This window comes from Megalobrama amblycephala, linkage group LG15 (genome assembly GCF_018812025.1).
Source record: "Megalobrama amblycephala isolate DHTTF-2021 linkage group LG15, ASM1881202v1, whole genome shotgun sequence".
In the NCBI taxonomy this organism is placed as follows: Eukaryota; Metazoa; Chordata; class Actinopteri; order Cypriniformes; family Xenocyprididae; genus Megalobrama; species Megalobrama amblycephala.
In genome coordinates, this window is record NC_063058.1 from 10,598,397 (window position 1) to 10,620,997 (window position 22,601).

The 22,601-nt window shown below is 34.8% G+C and overlaps 1 protein-coding gene across 1 annotated transcript in view; it reads right to left on the bottom strand.

The window, feature by feature from the left end:
• roraa (RAR-related orphan receptor A, paralog a) overlaps positions 1 to 22,304 on the bottom strand; it is a 375,063-nt gene extending 352,759 nt beyond the window's left edge. Inside the window, exon 1 of the mRNA XM_048159652.1 lies at positions 21,945 to 22,304. Coding sequence (XP_048015609.1) covers positions 21,945 to 22,098 — 154 coding nt within the window. The 5' untranslated portion in view covers positions 22,099 to 22,304. The remainder of the gene's footprint in view (positions 1 to 21,944) is intronic.
• Positions 22,305 to 22,601: the final 297 nt, after the last annotated feature.

Genomic DNA, 22,601 nt, shown 5'->3' on the forward strand with positions numbered 1-22,601 from the left:
CGGTGGAAAGGAATCCGATGAGAATCATATTCATAGATGAGCTAAAAAGTAATACGCTCTATCTACTCAATAAAATTGTGGCAACAGATTACAAGCAATATTATTAATTAAATTCAACATATAAGAATTGAGTTAGAATTAACCAAATTAATTCCTTAAAAGTCAACCATTTATAATGTGTAAAATTAGCAAACACCATTACAAAAAACACAAACTGACATAAAAAGCAAAGAGTCAAACCGCCCAACTAAACGAAACACTGATCACCATAATGGTGACCAGACATTTTCAATTCAATTCTTAATTGACGTCTGTCTGTTATTCAGATATTTTTGTTTAAATTTTACTTGAATTTTATTTGTTTTAAATAGTTGACATTTAAAGAATTAATTAGATTAATTCTAACTCAATTCTATTTGTTGAATTTAATTAATAATATTGCTTGTAATCTGTTGCCAAAATTGTATGGAGTAGATATAGCATATTACTTTTTACAGTGTATAAAAGATTTATTAAAGGTGCCATTGAATTAAAAATTGAATTTATCTTGGCATAGTTGAATAACAAGAGTTCAGTACATGGAAATGACATACAGTGAGTCTCAAACTCCATTGATTCCGCCTTCTTATATAAATCTCATTTGTTTAAAAGACCTCTGAAGAACAGGCGAATCTCAACATAACACAGACTGTTACGTAACAGTCGGGGTGTACGACCCCAATATTTGCATATGCCAGCCCATGTTCCCAACATTATGAAAGGCATTAGACAAGGGCAGGCAGTATTAACGTCTGGATCTGCACAGCTGAATCATCAGACTAGGTAAGCAAGCAAGAACAATAGCCAAAAATGGCAGATGGAGCAATAATAACTGACATGATCCATGATAACATGATATTTTTAGTGATATTTGTAAATTGTCTTTCTAAATGTTTTGTTAGCATTTGTTGCTAATGTACTGTTAAATGTGGTTAAAGTTACCATCGTTTCTTACTGTATTCACGGAGACAAGAGCCGTCGCTATTTTCATTATTAAACACTTGCAGTCTGTATAATTCATAAACACAACTTCATTCTTTATAAATCTCTCCAACAGTGTAGCATTAGCCATTAGCCACGGAGCATAGCCTCATTCAGAATCAAATGTAAACATCAAAATAAACTCTGTACTTACGCGATTAGACATGCTGCATGACGAACACTTTGTAAAGATCCATTTTGAGGGTTGTATTAGCTGTGTGAACTTTTTTTATGTTGTTTAAGGCAAGCGCGAGCTCCGTGGGGCGTGGAGCACCAGATTTAAAGGGCCACACACCCTGAATCGGCTCATTTCTAATTATGCCCCAAAATAGGCAGTTAAAAAAATGAATATAAAAAAATCTATGGGGTATTTTGAGCTGAAACTTCACAGACACATTCAGGGGACACCTTAGACTTATATTACATCTTTTAAAAAAAAGTTCTAGGGCACCTTTAACATTACTGTCGTATGAAGCAGAGTGTGGAGTGGAACGAGGCCGCTGGAGCGATTGCTAATGAAAGACAAGCGCGACACGCGGCTTGAGAGCAGCGGAGCTTTTATTATGCTTCCGCTGCTTCTGGTCATGAGTATGTGAGGTAACGCAGCACTGTTTATCATGTTAGATACATTTGTGTGTTGAAAGTTGTTATAATGCTACACTGTGTGTTCGCTCGGCGGCTGCTGTGAGACACTGCCAACTACAGTAAGCTAGATCGATATTAGGCATGGTAAAACATGGTACTCGTGGTAAATCCAGAAAACAAGATTTAAACAATAAGACTTACTGTGTTGAGCTATATAACATGATTAGTTTTCTGTTGATGAACAGTTGCTCACCTTCTCTATTAAAACGCATAATATATTAAAGTGTCTGTTTCCATAGTTTCTACAAAATAAAACCAGAAATCAAGGATAACGCAGGTATGATGTCATTGATAGATGATGTTCGGACGCAGTCCGTGTCCTGGTTAAAACTGCTTATTTCTCTGGATTTAAGCATTCTTGGAAACATTTGGGATAATGTAAGTCAACAAATAACACCGTTCTAGTGGTTTTTGGATATATTTAAATGCAAAATCATACATATTGTGCCTTTAACCTTTAAATCAAATGTTTTTTTCCCATTAACACTTTACAACAGTCTCATTAGCTAGCGAACTAACAATGCGTAATATATTTTTACAGCATTTATTAACCGTTAATGATAGTTAATAAAATTACAATTCTTTCATTGTTCAAGTTAGCTCACAGCGCATTAACTGATGTAAACAAATACAACTTTGATTTTAAAAATGTCTTAGTAACAGCTGAAATTAACATTAACTAATATTAACTAAAATGCTATATACTGTTCATTGTTTGTTCTTCTAGTGTAGTTAACTGATGTTAACAAATTTAACCTTACTGTAAAGTAAATAAATTACAAAATACAGACTCAATGGAGATCACCACAGTCATGCCAACTACGACAAAAATATTAATGTGTGTCTTTATCAAAACTGCTGTAATCTACAGGAAGAGCAGAAAGACTATTCCTTTTTTCCATCAATGAAATTGTGTTTTTTTTTATTCTTTCATCCTATGGCTTATAATGACTGACGGCTTGATTGCAAAATTGCTTAAATCAATGTTACAGAAGAAAAAAAGAAAAAAACATACAGGCTTGATATTAAATTCAACTTTTTAAAATGTTAAATATTTAACATTTTAAATAAATTAAGTATTTTCAATATCATACCATCATATCATATTTTCATATTTTCATAATACCATCATATTTTCCTGTAGTATCAAAATTGGTATCAAGAACTGTGAAATTTATGGTACTGATAGCTGAAATTTTGGAATTATGACAATCCTTAAAGGGATAATTCGCGCAAAAATGAAAATTCTGTCATCATTTACTCAACCTCAAGTTGTTCCAACCTTATATGAATTTCTTTGTTCTGTTGAACACAAAAGAGGATATTTTGAAGATAGTCTGCAACAGTTGATGGCCCCCATTGACTTCCACAGTATTTTTTTCCATACCATGGAAGTCAATAGAAAGGTTTCAATCCAAGGATTTTTTTTTTTTTTTTTTTTTTTGAGAAAAAAAGGTTTAACGCTTCAAAATGTTTAGCAATATAGGTTTATCTTTAGGGCATAAATTCTATGTCAATACTTGCAAATGTTGCAAAAATTGGTTTGGAAACACTTTTTGTCGAGAAAAAGGGCTTTAACGCAACTAAATGTGGTGTCACATGACAGAATTAGCCTAGTTGTAATGTTGCCCATCAACTGTTTGGTTGCCCATATTCTTCAAAATATCTTCTTTTGTGTTCAGCAGAAGAAAGAAATTAATACAGGTTTGGAACAACCTGAAGGTGAGTAAATGATGACAGACATTTCATTTTTGGGTGAACTATCCCTTTAATGCTTTAAAATAAACTGATAAATGAAAAGAAGTGAACATGCCTTAATTGAACAATTTAACAAGTAACTAAAAGGATAAATGGTAGAATAAATGGTGAAATCTCTGCCTGAGAGAGTTAAGTTGAAGGTCAGGAAGGACAAACCGAGTCCTCGGCGAAACCTTGTCCCCTCCCAACCGCTGTAAGACATTTAAATAAGAATGAACTAATGGATTCACATCCAATGCAACTCAACATGATTAATAGTTATGGGCATTGTTTAACCACTCTGGTCCGCTGGTTCACTGTAATTGGTGAACAAAAAAAAAAAAAAAAAAAAAAAAAACGAGAGTGGGTCTCTGATATTAATAATTAGCTGGCTGAATCGTCACAGGAAGAGCCGAGTCTGTCCAAGCCTGCACGATTTTAATCAAAGACTGAAAATAGGAGCTGATTATAATCTGCATTGAGAAGTCACCGGGGGTGTTTGAAGAATACGACATGCCCGGATGTGAGGATAATTTGATTAAGAGCTTGCCGCACCTGAAGGGACAAAATTTCTGTCTCTTTTTAACTCTATTTACTGGATTAGGCGCCGCTTCTTAATCATATATGAATAATCAAGTACATTGAGTGACACTAATTCAAAACACAGCTTATCTTTTTGATCAGCCAGATTTTTATTTGTTAGGGGACCCGAAATTGTTTTAACACGAGAAGGATGAACAGTCACTTAACTTAGTCATCTGAACGCGTGTTAAAATGAGTCAAAATCAATTATACGCCGAAATGGCTGAATAAATGAAAATTACATGCATGAAACGCGTCTGGGGCTGTAAGACCTAAAAATTCAATTTGATACGAGTGAGTGAAGAATAGATGTTTGCGTAATTCATGAGACAAAGAGATACTATAAAAAAAAGAAAAGAAAGAAAGTAAGACACACACATATGTATGAATTACAAGCCAGACGTTGTGATTTCAATGACTCGGAATTCACGGCAGATACAAGCAAAACGGAAATGGCCTACTTTAGCATGTCCCTCCTGTGTCTCCATACTTGCGTTTATGAGCATGGTAAACACATCTTGTAAGGGAACGTTTTAAGATGAAAAGCAGACAACATTACACAACATTTGTGTCCATTACAAAAGAGTAAGAAAAATAAATGGAAACAAAAGCATGTGGCAGAATATGGCTCATTTTAAGTTCAGCTAAGACCAGCCTGAAAGTCCTAAACCTCTAAACCTCTTAATTTTTACATTTCTTTCCAAGTTATTGGGCAAATGACAATTCTACACTTAAAAAGCAAGATAATTTAATAGAGAAACAACAGTACATATGATATTAAGCCTGCACTGTAAACCCTAACGCTCAAAATACTTTAATTGACCAAATTAGTTCAGTTAAATTAACTGTTATAAGTACTTTTTTCTTTTGAGTTCACAGCACTGACATATTTCAAGTTAATTGTACTGTTTCATTGTTCTGAGTTGTATGAACTCATTTCTTTTAATTTAGACTAACTTAAGTTTAACTGAAACTGGGCTGGGATTTCTGTTTCCCAGCATGATTTGCCCATGGCACTCGAAAGGGAGAGTAAATGCCGAAATTAAGTGTTATATAATGTTTTATTGGTAAGGGAGATTTAGTAGTGATCAAGAGTTTCTGTTAATGTGATGTACAAACTCAAAACTTGGTAGTTCTGCTTACTTAAAATTGGGAACATCATAACTCAAATGTAACTGATTACCTCAAATTTTTTGAGTTAGCCCAACTTATTCGGGTTTACAGTGTGGTCTTAGTGAATGAATCTTAAATTAAAAAAAAAAAAAACATTTAAAAAAAATAATATTCAAGTAATATGATACATAGAAATTCAATCTTTGTCTTCAATCTTAATATATTATGCAGAATTTTTTGATTTTTTTAACTCAAAAACAAGTAATGAGGCTAAATATAAAAGTAATAAATAATTTTGGTAACATTTTACAATAAGATTTCATTTACTAATACTATGAACTAACAATAAAAAACTAAAGCATTTATTAATCTTGGTTTTAACATTTAATATTAAATTATTAAAATCAAAAGTTGTATCTGTTAATATTATTTAATGGATCTAATATGAACTAACAATGAACAGTTTTATTTTTATTAACTAACTTGAACAAAAAATAATAAATAATGCAACAAATGTATTGCTCATGGTACATTAAGTAATGGGACCTTAATGTAGAGGGTTACCATATTGTTTTGTATTGTACCCTGAAAAAAATATTATTTTTTAAAGTTAAAGTTAAGATTATTGGAGAACTCTTTACAAAAAATTCCATTCAGTGTGTTACTTGCCATTTTATGTAACTGTTTGTGAAATTTACAAGCAATTTCTGACTGGAAATTATTTATAAACCAATTTTTTTTCCAGTGTACTTTGCATTGTCAATGTGGTAAAGTCCGCCCACAACCCCCATACCTCCAGAATGTGATATATTTCCAAACGAAACAGGATGTTCAATGTGAAAATAGAGTTAGATCAAATGAGGCCATGTAGAACCAATGCCTAGCTTTTACGTTATTGGTTAACACTATCCATTAACAAAGTGAGGACAGCAGAAAAGAGCAAGGCATGCACAAAAGGTCTGGGAATTGCTAGATAGTAGTCTTTTCTCTTTACAAAAGCTAGCAAGTGTTGAGATCCATACAAATCTATGATGAGATTGACTATCATCTTCTTTCTGGGTGCTTTCAAGTTCATTGTTCACTAATTTGACATTAAAAACAGACTACAGCACTTTACGTTCATTCTCATGAGTTGCCTATGGAAATTCCACCGAGAAATCCTGTCGACCTTGGTCACCCCCTACGTCTCCTGTGAGGACCCAAAGGAGCGGCCCATTTCCAGGTCCTGCACCTCAGCGTCACAGTCCCCAATACACCAAAGGCCTAGTTAGGTCACAGCCCCACCCCACAACAGTAAATTTAGACCTCTTTAAAGGCTTCCCATAATGCATCTGGAGTGCATTAACTCATTACTATTTAAACTGTCTATCTCAGATATTAACTTCTGTAAATGGGACGTAGATCTGAGATGTCCCTCGCCGCTGGAGATGTTGCATCAAAATCTGGTTCTTGTCACCAGCTGAGGGCATATTTGCCAGCCCCAGTTTGGCCACTGGTGACTTTAACTCCAAAATAAGCTCTCCCATCAGAGCAAAACTTTCAATTTAGTTCAAAGAGGGTAAACTTTGTCTAATTTGGATACCACAACATTAATTATCCATGAAATATCAATATAGGAGATGTGGGGCACTTCTAGTAAACTTCAAGTGCAGTTTAAAAATCGTAAGATTTAAGCTACCTTGGGTAGTAGAAATTTGAAACACTTGCCAAAATGTATGCAGATGGTGCAAGAAACTTTTCAAAAAAAACTTTTCAAGACCTAGTTTCCTGAAAAGCATAAGAACTTTTCAACTGCGACAAATTTCAGCAAAAACTGAAATGGTTTTCCACCTATTGCCACTGAGTAGATGACAAAATCACAGTGGATGTTTGGTTCGATCCGAGGTATTATTGTCCTTTATGGTGTGATCTCAAAATGGCTATTCAAAAATTACCTGATGGCGTTCAGCCATAAAATAATCACTGGACCTCATTTATGAAACACTAGCAAAATTAATTTAAGCCAATCAATCATTCAACCATTCTTGCATATGTTTTGGCATTGAACTGAATTTCAATTTCAACGTAAATCATTGCAAAAACATTAAAGCATTCTTACATAAACTGTCACAATTAATTCAATGAGTCAGACTAAAATGTAAAATCCATAAAACTATATGTAAACTGTGCAAATGTTCATAAAACCATTTTTATGCAAATAACAATTCAACAACTGATACAATTCATAAAACTATTCAACTCAACAAGCAAAAATATTCTTATGTAAATTGTTGCAATCAGTTAAATTATCAATCACTCAATCAATCAACTATTTAGAAAACATAATTCAATAAATTCAATGTGTATTATTATAATGTGTAATGTGCACTTATGTAAATAAACAACTAAAACATTCATAGAACTATTTTTACGCAATTGTCAATCAAGTAAAAATACTCATAAAACTTTCCTTATGTAGCAGTAACAATCAATTCAATAGCAATTTATGCAAAATTTGTAAAGCACTTCAACAACCTTAACATTTAAAACACAATTTTTACGCAATTGTCAAAGTAAAACTATTCATAAAACTTGTCTTATACAGCAGTCACAATAAATTCAATAGTAATTTATGCAAGATTCATAAAGCACTTATGTAAATTTTCAATCAATTTAACAATCTTAACAATTATAACACTATTTCTAAGCAATCAATTTAAGTTAAATTATTTATAAAACTTGCCTTATTTAACAGTAACAATCAATTAAATAGCAATTTATGCAAGATTTGTAAAGCACTTATATAAATTGTCAATCAATTCAACAACCTAAACATTCATAAAATTATTTTTATGCAACTGACAATCAATTTAAAGAGGTCCTTGATTATGATTTTACCTTTTTAACTTTAGTTAGTGTTTAATGTTGCTGTTTGAGCATTAACAACATCTGCAAAGTTACGACGCTCAAAGATCAATGCAAAGGGAGATATTTTCTTTTACAGTAATCGCTTATCAGGGACTACAACAAACGGCTAAAACGAGTGTCTTCCTGGGTTAGTGACATCACTAACCCTAAAATTTATTCATCAAGTATTAGACAAGGGCAGGACGTCTGGATGTGCACAGCTGAATCATCAGACTAGGTAAGCAAGCAAGAACAACAGAGAAAAACGGCAGATGGAGCAATAATAACTGACATGATCCATGATATTTTTAGTGATATTTGTAAATTGTCTTTCTAAATGTTTCGTTAGCATGTTGCTAATGTACTGTTAAATGTGGTTAAAGTTACCATCGTTTCTTACTGTATTCACGGAGACAAGACTGTCGCTATTTTCATTTTTAAACACTTGCAGTCTGTATAATTCATAAACACAACTTCATTCTTTATAAATCTCTCCAACAGTGTAGCATTAGCCGTTAGCCACGGAGCACTATCAAACTCATTCAGAATCAAATGTAAACATCCAAATAAATACTATACTTACGCGATTAGACATGTTGCATGACGAACACTTTGTAAAGATCCATTTTGAGGGTTATATTAGGTGTGTGAACTTTGTTTATGCACTGTTTAAGGCAAGCGCGAGCTCTGTGGGCGGGGAGCGTGAGCATTTAAAGGGGCCGCAGCCTGAATCGGCGCATAGTTAATGATGCCCCAAAAAGGCAGTTAAAAAAATTAATTAAAAAAAAAATCTATGGGGTATTTTGAGCTGAAACTTCACAGACACATTCAGGGGACACCTTAGACTTATATTACATCTTTTAAAAAGACGTTCTACGGCACCTTTAACAATTTATGCAAGATTGGTTTTATGAACAATTTACACAGAAAGTACTTGGTCTTGTGTTTAATTGCCTGCAGCTTGAATCAACTGTCACTGAAGCTCACAACAAAGATGAAACGTGTTGCAGAGTGCAGAAACCCAAGCACTAACTCTAGATCATAGTCTTCACCTTAACAGCTTTTTATAAAAGGAATGTCAATTATGCTTCTTTAATTGTTGTACATGACACCACAATTGAAATCATCTCATGATATCTAGAGATTTGCAATATCTTCACTCCAAAGGTGATTTTGTAACAGACTCCGTGGACTTTGAGTTGTGTTGTACAGCAATAATTTCATGTGGAAACGCTGAGACGGATTTCAGGGCTTCTAAGAGATATTGATTGTTCCCAGCTTCAACGTGTTGTTCTGCCCTGTTTATCTAATATAAACCACATCAGTGATCAGTCTTTTAAACCAGTTCAGCACTTAGCGAGAATCTGACGTCTCTTTGGAGGAAAGGCGCTTTAGAAAGTTAACTGATTGTTTATGGTCGATCACACACGAAATACGTCAAATGAAACAGCTTAACCTTTGAACAAACACATTGTAATAACACCCATCTTAAACCATACCATGGTGTGATACATCACACCTCTGATGATCAAAACAAGAAGGGGAGGGAGGCATCATTATGTCAGGAGGAAGGCTGCCAAACAGTGATCCTCATTTTGGGTCTTCACTCCAGGATGTTGGCCTGGCATTCGCCCTGGCATCACAACACAACTTGGCTTTGCTCGACCAAGTTGGACTTTTCAGCTGATGACTAGTCAATTTTTTGGATGGCTCTTAGAAATCTCAAGAAATGTCTGTTTTATAGGGTCAAATATGACCCAAACAAAAAAAGAGAAAAGCCAAATTTTGCATAAAGCCTATTTAAGAATTTTAAGATATCCACATTGTTACATTATTTTAATGACAATTAAATGGATTTTCCACAAATTTCTCATTACTGTAATAAAATTAACTACCGTGATGCCAAAATTGGGATTTATTTTACAATTAATAATGTCACTAATAGGGTTGGGAATCCAAAATCGATTCCTGTTCTGTAATCAGATGCTTAAGGTCAGGAATCGAATACTTGCTATGAAATTAAAATTTTGATTCTCTCATCTATTCCTTTGTGTGCATTTTAATATGACTTTTAACCATTCAAGCGAAAGATGACACGTATCGCACACATCCAAAGCGCGCACACAGAAAGCCGCCTCTCATACTGTATATTGCGCGATACTGAACTGATACTGATATGGAAGTTCTCTTCCGAATCTTTTTGCACTTGAACGGACAAATACACCCAAATTTGTCAAAATATCCTCATAAATACAGTCGGTTATGTCTTAAGTGAACGTAAACAGTTGACAAAGAAAATGCATGTGTAACAGTATATTGCATATGTGCAGCTCTTAAAGTGACAGCAGCCTAATATTCCTGCTGCCGTCTCTATAAAAACGTTAATCAAACAACAAAGGGGGTTATGTCTTAAATGAACGTAAACAGTTGACAAAGAAAATGCATGTGTAACAGTATATTGCATATGTGCAGCTCTTAAAGTGACAGCAGCCTAATATTCCTGCTGCCGTCTCTATAAAAACGTTAATCAAACAACAAAGGGGGTTATGTCTTAAATGAACGTAAACAGTTGACAAAGAAAATGCATGTGTAACAGTATATTGCATATGTGCAGCTCTTAAAGTGACAGCAGCCTAATATTCCTGTTGCCGTCTCTATAATAACGTTAATCAAACAACAAAATTCACTTGCTGTTCTTGACTTTTGTAACTATATTTGTAATGTATATTTTATTTATAAAGTGCGGTGTTATTTTACATTTGATTATGGTTTCTGTATCTGAATACCTTAAATCTTAAAACACTGTTTATTTCAATTGTTTAGTTGTATTTAGGCTATTTGTGCGATTGCTAATATGTTTATTTATTGTTTCTTAATTACTGAGTGTTTACTTGTTTTTAATAATGCTTGAAATTTATATTAGTTAGGCTAGTTGTTGTTAGTTGTGTTCTTTTGTCTGTTGATTTTTGTCCATGGTATTCAGCTACCATGACTTGTAATAAGACTTGGAATAAATGTGAATGATATCTAAGTTTGTTTGTTTTTTTACCTTATTAGAATCTAAATAAGGAATCGATAAGTATTGGAATCGATAAGCAGAATCGGAATTGGAATCATTAAAATTCAAAAGATACCCAAGTGTCAAAACTGTCCCTTTTCCTTACTTCAGATCAAGATTTTGGGATGCAACTGCCTTCAGATAAGCACAAAAGGGTGACTTCCTCTACGAGCCTGTTCAAGCACGGGGAAATCCTAATCCCTACTATTTGAGAATGTCACAGGCTCCTGGAAGCATGGCTGTCAGATAAAGCTGCACACCAGCTCTGGGCTTCAGGAGAGCTTTTTCGTACAGAAACCTTGTTTAGAGGCCTCTACTCCTCTACGGCCCATCCGTCTTCTGTCATCGCTGGGTAAACATACGCCAGTGCTCCTGCCCACAACCCTCAGAGTAAAATAGCACTGGCTGCAACATTAAAAGTCCTCAGACTGGGGCCAGTGACTGGAGCCCGTACCAAGCTGGGGTTTTCAGCAGCATATTGCTGACCAGCCAACAAAAACAACTGCCACGGCCAGACTACCATTAAGAGGTGTGTGCTCCATTAAAAGCAGCATGTAACTGCATATCTGTAGACAGAAGTAAGTCGAATAGTTCATGCAAAAGTGAAAATTCTGTCATTGTTTACTCACCCTCCTGTGTGACTATATCAATATCTTGGCCACTCTTTTCCTTATAATAATGGTAAAAAAAAAATAATAATAATGATAATAAAAAAATAAAATACAATACTTTTATAGGGTCAATGACGTCATGTGACGGGTCATTTTTTTGTCCAAAGGCCTTAATAATAACAAAAAACAAAGATATGACATCCAAAGTATGTAAGGTAGTACAACTAGATCTCTTTTATTGAATCCAAAAGGTTTTAATTATATTTTGTTATATATAAAAGGTTTTTTAAAGATTTTGAAGTGTCAACAGATCATTCGGTTTAACCACCAAACGCCAATACAGCCATTTCATTTGTGATTAAAATATCTTAAAATGTAATAAATGTATATATTTTTTTATTCTGGCAAAATTTTTGAACATCATATATTAACAGTGCAAAATGGTATTAAAGTTATATGTAGAAGTCGTTGATTTGTTATGAGAAAGAATGAATTTCATTGATGTCATTCGGAGTAACCAATATAAAGGGACCATTTTGGATCAAGTCATGTGGTCAATATCATGTGACAGGATGTGACATCATTCAGACACCTGCAAAGGACCACATGGTCATGAAGCAAAGTAACTAACTCTCTTAACTATTTAAAAAATTAATGTTTTCACTTGCTCATATGCATGTCCTGAAACATCAGGTCATTCGGTACAACCGCTATAAAACATGGAAAACGTTGTAACATTTTAAAAACTTGTACTAAATATAAAATGTTTGATTGTCCTTTTGCTAGCTAGCTAGATTTCAGCCTGTTAGCAATGTTTGAAAATATCGTCATTCGTTAAAACCAAAAGTGTCACTAATTGATTATAAAAACCATCTCATTGTTAACACTTAATAAAAATTCAACTTGAATTATATCTCCATTATGTTTTTTTACACTTTAAAAAAAAAAAAAAAAAAGTATAAAAAGCATTTGGGGTCTTCATTCCTTTTGGGTGATCTATTCCTTTAAAAGCCCGACAGGGTGGTATAATGTTGAATGTAGGGTTGTCAAAAGCACCGACTTAGGTACCAAGTCAGTATTGAAATTTTGTGACAATACCAGCATTTCCCCCTAGCATTTTGAGCGCTGTTGAACAGATTCTTAAACACCTCTTGATTGGCCGTTGTGTTCATGCACTCAACAGATATGTCTTTAATTTGCTACAATGATCAACGCTTCAAAAACGTGTTCTAAATACACATCTTTGACGCTCTTCACGAGTGCTTACAGGCGTCTATCAGCGGATATATTAGGGATCCGCTGATAGACGCCTTGGTACAGAAGTTGATACTTTTGGCAACCCTAGTTGAATGTGTTAAACTGCACAGGTTAAGCTTGAGCACATTGGGCGGTGCGACGTTAAACGCTGGTGTCGGTGTACAATATTTGTTAGGCTAATTGCAGGGTTTGAATAAAGGGGCTCAGCTTGGCTCATTCAGCCACTAAAAAATCCCCCCTGCTGGAAGGAGTCAATCAGCACACCGCCAGGTGACAGATTTCACCATCACACTCTGACACCGAGGCTAGGAGCAAGCAAAATATTGTTGTCTGCCATGCCAACTAATAAGTAATTATAGGCTAGTCCTTCACAGATGGCAGACCCCACAGTCATTCCGCTGTCTTCCAATAAAGGAGAAATTAAGTTAAGGCGCTGCTCAGCACATGTGCATCTGCAACCTGAACAAGCCTGAGTCTAAACAAGCGGCGAACGTGCCTGAGAGTTAACAGGAAAGATCCCATTAAAACAAGCTCATGACACTGCAAATCTACTCAACTTGATTGATGTAAATCCCATGATTCATGCACTCATGTAATTAGAGGTGTACAATAGACATCGCCACTAAAAGGTTGGAAAGCAAACCTTTGTTTGGAGTTACTCCAACTGGAATGATCAAAGAATATGTTTTCTTCCAAAATCTTAAACAAAAAAACTTGCCTAAAACAGAGTACAATACTGATACTACCGTTCAAAAGTTTGGGGTCAGTAATACTTTCATTGTTAATGATTTCGAAAGAAGAAGTCTCTTATGCTCACCAAGGCTTTATGATGAAAAATACAGTAAAAACAGTAATATTGTTAAAAATTTAAAAGAGCTGTTTTCTATTTGAATACATTTTAAAGTGTAATTTATTCCTGTGATGGTAAAGCTAGATTTTCAGCATCATTATTCCAGTCTTCATTGTCACATGATCCTTTAGAAATCATTCTAATATGCTGATTTGATGCTGAAGAAAAATTTTTATTATTATCAATGTTGAAAACAGTTGTGCTGCTTAATATTTTTGTGGAAAAAAAGTTATTATATTTAAAACATTATTATATACATTAATATATAATTTGCATTACAGTATTTCGCCACCGATAGCCTAGTGGGCAGCATGTGGAAATATATCGCTGTTGAGATTCGGGTGACCCGAGTTCGGGACTTTTCCCGATCCCGTCCCCCTCTCCCTCTCTCCTCAACTTCGCTTACTGTCCCATCATAATAAAGAAAAAAACTGTAATGCAATTTTTTAAGATTTATTTTTGGCGTTTTTGCCTTTATTATGATAGGACAGTAAGTGAAGTTAAAGAGAGAGAGAGGGACGGGATCGGGAAAGGTCTGCAAGTCGGGACTTGAACTCGGGTTGCCTGAATCGCAACAGTGCTGTACTGTAGGTCGGCACACTGCCCACTAGGCTATCGGCACCAACATACTGTAATGCAAATTATATATTAAGTTCTATATCTAAAGTTCTCTTATGAACCATATTGACACCATTTAGGGTACTTTTATGGTTTTTTGTCCTTTTTAGAGCTGAACATATGAGGTCACTAAACTGCCATTATGTGGAAAAAATGCATTAAGATTCTTCAAAACCATGACATGAGGGTGATGGCATTACAATCCATACCTAGATCACAATCAATACCCAGTTAATAAAAAAAGTCCTATATTTTTTACATTAAATAACCAATTTCACTTAAATGCAAGATTATACACGTAAAATGGAAGCAAAAGACCTTCATAAGATCAAAAGCCCTAAAGCTACAACACACAAGCCTGAACTTCCATTGCTGCTAAAAACAGATCATTAAAGATGCCATATGTAGTCATAACACACTCTCTAAATGATTTAAGCATTTGTTTGCTTTCTCGTCTGACCCTCCATTATCCTTCAAGTGCTCCTCTCAAATAAGACGTCAAGCGTCAACACTCAGGGTTAAAACAACACGTGTCTCTCTTCAGCTATGCCTTTCAACTCCTAGAAGGTCAAATGTGATGTCTGACCTGCTCAGAGTTCTTTTGTGGATGTGGACAAGCACAGGTAAAAAATAATAACAAGCAAAAATGAAGTCAGAATTGTTGTGTCAAAGGCCAAGTTTGGGCATTGTGTAAATAGAAAATGAAAAGGGAAAATGTGTTCCTTTCTAAATGTCTTCACACCCACATGTTGGTTTCTGTGGACAAAGCTAAGTGTACCGTCTGAACAACGCACTATAATTTGCAGAATGCTTTAGATGTTTGACACAAAAAAACTAAGCCACAATGGCTGATCGTTTACTTCTTTGTTGAATCATTTTAGATGTGTGCAATAAATCTAGATAAATATATATCTGAAATAAGACTACATTAAGTAAATTCAATTCCTCAAAAAAGAATATAAAAAGATTGTTTACACGACAACGGTATACTAATACTTTACGTTTTTTGCATACAGACGAAAAATTCGTCAAAATGATCCCCGTTCACACGGATCCACGAAAAAGACTAAAAACGCTGTATTATTCATGCCAGGCCAGTAGGTGGCGATGTAGCTTTGTAAAAAAACCAAAAAAAACACACTACACGTCACTGAACACATAATACGCATGCGCATTGACACCGTTTTCAAAAATTGTAGTTTATATGGAGGCGATAACGGTATCATTTTCAAAAACTTGCACTGTGAAACCCGCTGTCACATAAATGAACGACCAAAAACGACCAAAAAAACTAAAAAGTTTTTCATTTTTAGTTGAAAACAGTGTTGTGTAAATGGCCCCTAATGTACCACTAGGCCAGTTATGATCATGAATTTTGTGCTGACCATTAATTGTCATGCAGACAATTGAAATTAATGTTTTGTTAGTGTTACTTGCAGTATACATTCTTTTATTTAGGAATCGTTTATAATATAATAACAACATTTGGGTAACACTTTAGTTTAGGGTTCAATTCTCACTATTAACTAGTTGCTTATTAGCATGCATATCACTAGGATATTGGCTGTTTATTAGTACTTATAAAGCAGATATTAATGCCTTATTCTGCATGATCTTATTCTACATCCCTTAATCCTACCAATACCTAAACTTAACAACTACTTTACTAACTATTAACAATAGGGATGCACCGATATGAAAATTTTGGCCGATACCGATAACCGATAATTCTTTATATTTGAAAGCAGATAACTGATTTATTGGCCGATAAATCCAAATCCAAATTTTTATATTATTTTTGAGAGCCTGATTACAAAGACAAAAGTCTCAGCATTAAAAGCCATGTCCCAAGCACACAATTATAATGTTCTCATTATAATTTTATGTAGCCTATATGACATACTTGCGCTGTACGTGTTGCACTTACGTGTATTTTTCTTTTTGAAGTGATTCCAATCATATTTCAAGCAATTCAAAACTATTATTGTGAACAGTATGCATCTGAAGTGTCTCAGCTTAAAGGTGCCCTTGAATCAAAAACTGAATTTATCTTGGCATAGTTGAATAACAAGAGTTCAGTACATGAAAAAGACATACACTGAGTTTCAAACTCCATTGCTTCCTCCTTCTTATGTAAATCTCATTTGTTTAAAAGACCTCCGAAAAACAGGCGAATCTCAACATAACACCTACTGTTACGTAACAGTCGGGATCATTAATAGGTACGCCCCAATATTTGCATATGCCAGCTCATGTTCAAGGCATTAGACAAGGGCAGCCAGTAACGTCTGGATCTGTGCACAGCTGAATCATCAAGCAAGCAAGAACAACAGCGAAAAATGGCAGATGGAGCAATAATAACTGACGTGATCCATGATATCATGATACTTTTAGTGATATTTGTGAATTGTCTATCTAAATGTTTCGTTAGCATGTTGCTAATGTACTGTTAAATGTGGTTAAAGTTACCATCATTTCTTACTGTATTCACGGAGACAAGAGCCGTCGCTATTTTCATTTTTAAACACTTGCAGTCTGTATAATTCATAAACACATATTCATTCTGTATAAATCTCTCCAACAGTGTGTAATGTTAGCTTTAGCCACGGAGCACCATCAAACTCATTCAGAATCAAATGTAAACACCCAAATAAATACTATACTCACATGATCCGACGCATACATGCAGTATGCATGACGAACATCTTGTAAAGATCCATTTGAGGGTTATATTAGCTGTGTGAACTTTGTTTATGCACTATATTATAGTCGAGAGCTCGGGGGGCAGGGAGCGTGTGATTTAAAGGGGACGCAGCCTGAATCAGTGCATAGTTAATGATGCCCCAAAATAGGCAGTTAAAAAAATTAATTAAATAAAATCTATGGGGTATTTTGAGCTGAAACTTCACAGACACATTCAGGGGACACCTTAGACTTATATTACATCTTGTAAAAACTGGTTCTAGGGCACCTTTAAGGAAATAATCCATTATTTACCGGCTTTAATATATTGGCGAAATTTTCTTATCAGGCCGATGATAACAGTAAAAAAGGACATAGCGGCCGATACCGATATTGTGACCGATATATTATGCACCACTTAAACAGTATTGATAATGATATATATTAAATATTAGGAATGCAACAATATGAACATTTTGGCCAATACCGATAACCGATAATTCTTTATTTTTGTAAGCCGATAACCAATATATTGGCCGATAAATCTAAATCCATATAATTTTGAGAGCCTGATTACAAAAGTCTCACCATTAAAAGCCATGTCCCAAGCACTTCAACATAAATCAAACATATACAGTACAGTATCCTAGTTTGAACCAGTGTATTTTTAAAAACATTTTGAAAAAAAAACATCTAAAATTAATATTACCGTTTCAAACAAGTGCCAATGCACAAGCGAACTCTTGTCGGCTCTAAAACACAGGCAAACAAAGAATTCACAACATTCTTTTACAGGATTGTTTTCATTATAATTTTATGTAGCCAATTATTTATCGGCCAGATTTTCTTTTCAGGTCGATAACATTAAAAATGTTCATATATTGGGTGATACCGATATGATGGCCGATAAATTGTGCATCACAAGTAAATATAAAACAGGCAAAAAACTAAAGTTAGTGAAAGAGAAACAATGGTTGTGAACTTCTTTCCTGAGATTTTCTTTCCATAATTTTCAAAACGCGTCGTTTTTGTATAAAAATTAGTCTATTGGGTGACATTTAGGTCAACATTACATAAACAGTTTTAATAAGTCTCACAGCCAAAAAGATGCTATTCTGGTCATAAAAACAAGCCAAGTGCAGTTTAAGGATGTCTTTTCTCAAAATGTATTATATACTTTCTTAATAAAAGGGGCAGAAAATGTTTGAACTTGAATAATCTAATAACACTATCTGAACTTAAACGCATGAAAGGAAAACTTCAATTAACAGAAACAGAGTTCCTATAATTTTCTTTAGAAATTTAACCGGTCATCTTGTAAAAGCCTCAGTCATATTCCCTTTTCACTTGAGATCAAAGCAATGTGGTTTGCTTCGTTTCATAGATCTGCTGAAAAGTGTTTTAATTCAATTCCTGCGCTGAGATCGCCTCCGAAACCCACAATCACAGCCAATGCAGCCAAAGTCAAATAAACTTACTTACACACCACAAGCAAAACCACAAACTGCTTGTGGTTAACTAATAATAAACCAGTTTCGCATGTGGAACCCTACTGTGCGCAATTATGAGATCTGACTAAACCGCAATTTTCAGTGTTTAAGCAGCCAAAATATGATTAACAGTCACAGCTGCTAAAATCTGTACTTGAGTGTGACATTGATATTTACGTATAGTCTAAAAAAAAATGTATATGGTTTAAGAACACCATCAGCTATTATAACAAATCAGAATGTATTAAACTTTATTGTTGCAACATTTCCTGTCTCTCTCTTACAGTGTCTATTGAGGCTGCACAATTAAAGAAAAAAAAATAATATTAAATATCTATAGTGATATTTACAGCTCCGCAGCAACACATATTTATGCATGTTGGGTCATACATCAAAGTTGTGCACATGAATACAATGCACCACTTGTCACCATGATGGTAACTCTCCAAAAACCCACATTAACAGAAACTATTCTAAATTGGCATAACAAAACATTAATCACTACTAAATCTCTCAATTAACATTAATCTAACATTATATAACACTCAATTTTAGCATTTACTCTCCCTTTTCGAGGGCCACTGGAAAAGCATGCTGGGAAATAGGAATCCCAGCCCAGTTTCAGTTAAACTTAAGTTTGCCTAAATTAAAAGAAATAAGTTCATAAAACTCAAAACAATGAAACAGTTCAGTTTACTTAAAATATTTCAGTTCTGTGAACTTGAATGCAAAAGAAAGTGCTAAATACTCGTAAAAGTTGATTTGACTGAACTAATTTGTTTAATTTAAGTTTGTCCTACTCAATCCAATTAATTATTTGGAGCGTTAGGGTTCAAAGTGTATCGGTATGTTGACTTAAATCAAGAATAAAGCAGAATTTACACACCAAATCACAAGCTCAATAAAACTTGATGCCAAAAGTCCAAGATAAAATATATAAAAAGTTATCAAACTTGTGCACCATGTACACTTTTGAAAGTCACCAAGTAATTTTAAATTGTTCACTGAAATTATGTTGACAGTTTAGTCACTGTCTTGATCTACTAAAGTAATTTAATTCCAATTCTATTACCAAAAATGATTAATTGTGAATGTTTTTTTTTTTTTGATTTGTCATAAATCATGTAGACCTATTATGTTGAAAAAAAAACAGCCAAATTTTGACTTTCATATATGAATCAATAATAATCAATTATGAATTATTAATAATAATAACATATTTTTAGTATTCATACTAACAGCTGGGTATCAACTTTTCTAAACTTTTGCCGCTCTAATAGACAACTACCGGCATTATCAATAGCTGTTTAGTTTATGGTCCATTAACATTTACGAGTTTCCACAGAAATATAGATTTCGAATGGTGGATTTTGATTTATAAGGAGTCTGGTTAATATTATTGTGAATTTTAAATAATCATACCTCAAACATGAGTTCTCAATGTAGAGTTTTTTAAGTATGATTCTAAAAGGTTGCTAAATCAGGACTACAACTACCAAAATGATGTATGCATCATTGATGAATCAGTAAAGCATTAATTGCTTCTATAGCAACTAACATAAACGCTTCAAAATTCATATTTGACGTATGACTGTATCACTTATGATATAGAACAAATTGTCTCTCACATACTATATTTTAGTCATAAATCAAAACCTGTCATTGTAAAACAGCCTCCAAACTGACGTCATGACCGCACAGGTCTTTATTGACTCTCTTGGCGTGTTTGTTGCACAAGTCTTGCGAAAGCAAAGTGGATTTCTAACACAGGCGAGCAGAGCAGTCCCACTGAACACTTTGTTTCTCATCGCCCATTCACACAAGGGTTACATAACAGGGCTAAGGCGTTCTTTCTTTTGCCTTTCCCTTCTAGATGCACTTTAGTCCTGCTGTAAAGGGTGGGGGTGAATATAGGTCAGCAGGTTAGGAGTGTCTCAAAGTCAATCTCCTACTTTTAAAAAAATGGCACAGACTTGCCTAAAAACTCCCATCCGGACAGAGCCTCCCTATACCTGCCTCCTCTGACTGCTATTACATAACTGCACAGTGCTGGGAAAGTACCATGCAACAAAAGTGAAACAACGTCCTTCTAAAGGGCTAGAGAGGGAACGGGAGATTTATTATAGATTCATTAGGATTTAAACCATGCATGCAATTCATTTTTACTATTCAAAGTAATTTCTGCTAATTTTCTAATCGACGACAAACATGAATAATTTATATAAACTAAGAACAACACACATGCGCGCATCACCTTCACAGTCCAGCGGTAATATTTTCGTTTAGGACGCAAGTGGACCCGAGTTCAAGTCCCGGACTTGCATACAATTTTACCTAATAAACCAAACAAAAACAAAACGACATTACGCAAAGTATCACTACACACATTCGCCACAGCGTTATCATAAAAACACGCTGAATCACAGACTTCAACATTACAGATATCGAATGATTTTCCCTGCTCTGTTTATGGCAAAACTTGTTACATAACCAGCTTACATTCCACATTCAACATATCAGCCTCTAAATATACCCCTCAGCGCGACACATAACAAGCTGAAAAGAGATTCACAATGTTACTTTATACTGTCACGTCACTTTTTGGTCTGTATAATCGCAGATACATTTTGCATTGAACTTGGATGAGTTGAATAGAGACACCGAAGGGGGAGTGGCTAGAAATCTACTGTCTGTACTGTAAAACAATCATATTTAGACATAGATTCATTACATTTAGATATTAAATCATTACGGGAAGCTCAAATGCCTTTAATGTTTATTTTACATATGCAAAATATATATTTGTGCGCCTCCGATAAGCATACGAACACGTGCAATGGGCAAGTAAAGGCATGCTGACAATCAATGAATGAAATATAAAAAATATAACGCTTAAAAAAATAAACAAACATCTAATAAAAACACTGCGCGTGCCGTGAATTATACCACTGCCTCATTCTCATTTAAACAGTCTATACTCCACATAAGTTCGACTTGAGAACGTTATTATGTACAATGATATATCTTTATATTATTTTACACCATTATTTAAATCAGAAATTAACTTTCATATTGCCAAATTTTGATTTTTGTTGATAAACGAATGTGTTTATTTTTTAGTCTTCAGTGTCAGTGCTGTCATACATCCAACAATGGCAGGCTCCTTCGGTTTATACGAGAACAGCAACTCTAAAAGCATCTTAAATCCGATATATTTCATAAAAGCCGTTTATTCCAATTCACCACGCGCTTTCCAGTGAAACAAACGCACTGGAATCGTTTTTTTACGCGGTGCGCGCGCCATTTAAGTTGAAATGAATTCACTTTGAAGTTTTGCTCATCATCACTACGGAGAATCAATGTCGTATCGATTCCAAATAATCAATGTCTCTCACCTCTGTTGGTGCTGGAGCAGCTCTGCCGGCGCACCGGGGCTTGGTGCTCAGCTTTGCGGAGGGTCTCCAGGTTTACCGGGGTTTCCCTGACCGGGGTAACCGGCTCTGAGACGCCGTTGCCCGGGTCGCTCGCTGGATCTGGAGGGGACTCCATGTTGTGCTTTCTTTTGGAGCTATTGCTGCTGGTGTATCACGATGCGCCGCGATGCGATTCAGAGCTCAGAGGTTTGGTGTAGCTATGTATTTTTCTAGCAGAAGTAAGAAATGTTGAACAGGCGAGTGTAGACAGAGGTGGGTGTGTAGGTTTGATTGTCCACTGGCAGCGCTAGAGAGGAGCTCCGGTGCAGCCGCTCAACAGGGAGACACTGTCAATAGCCGATGAATGGATGTGTGTGAGACCTATTAACAGTGGCACTTTCATGGCTTTGCCCATGTTTTAATGATACAGCCGCACATTTTCTGCTTTAAAACACATAATATGTGATCTCTAAGCGCACATATTGCGCTTTTGCTCAGATTAGACATTGCTGATATGTTTTTATAATCCCTGCATCTACACTGTAAAAAAAAAAAAAATTCATTTTTTTTTTCAACATTTTTTTTCTTGTCAAATCAACTTAAATAATTAATATGGTTCACAGATAACATAATATTTCG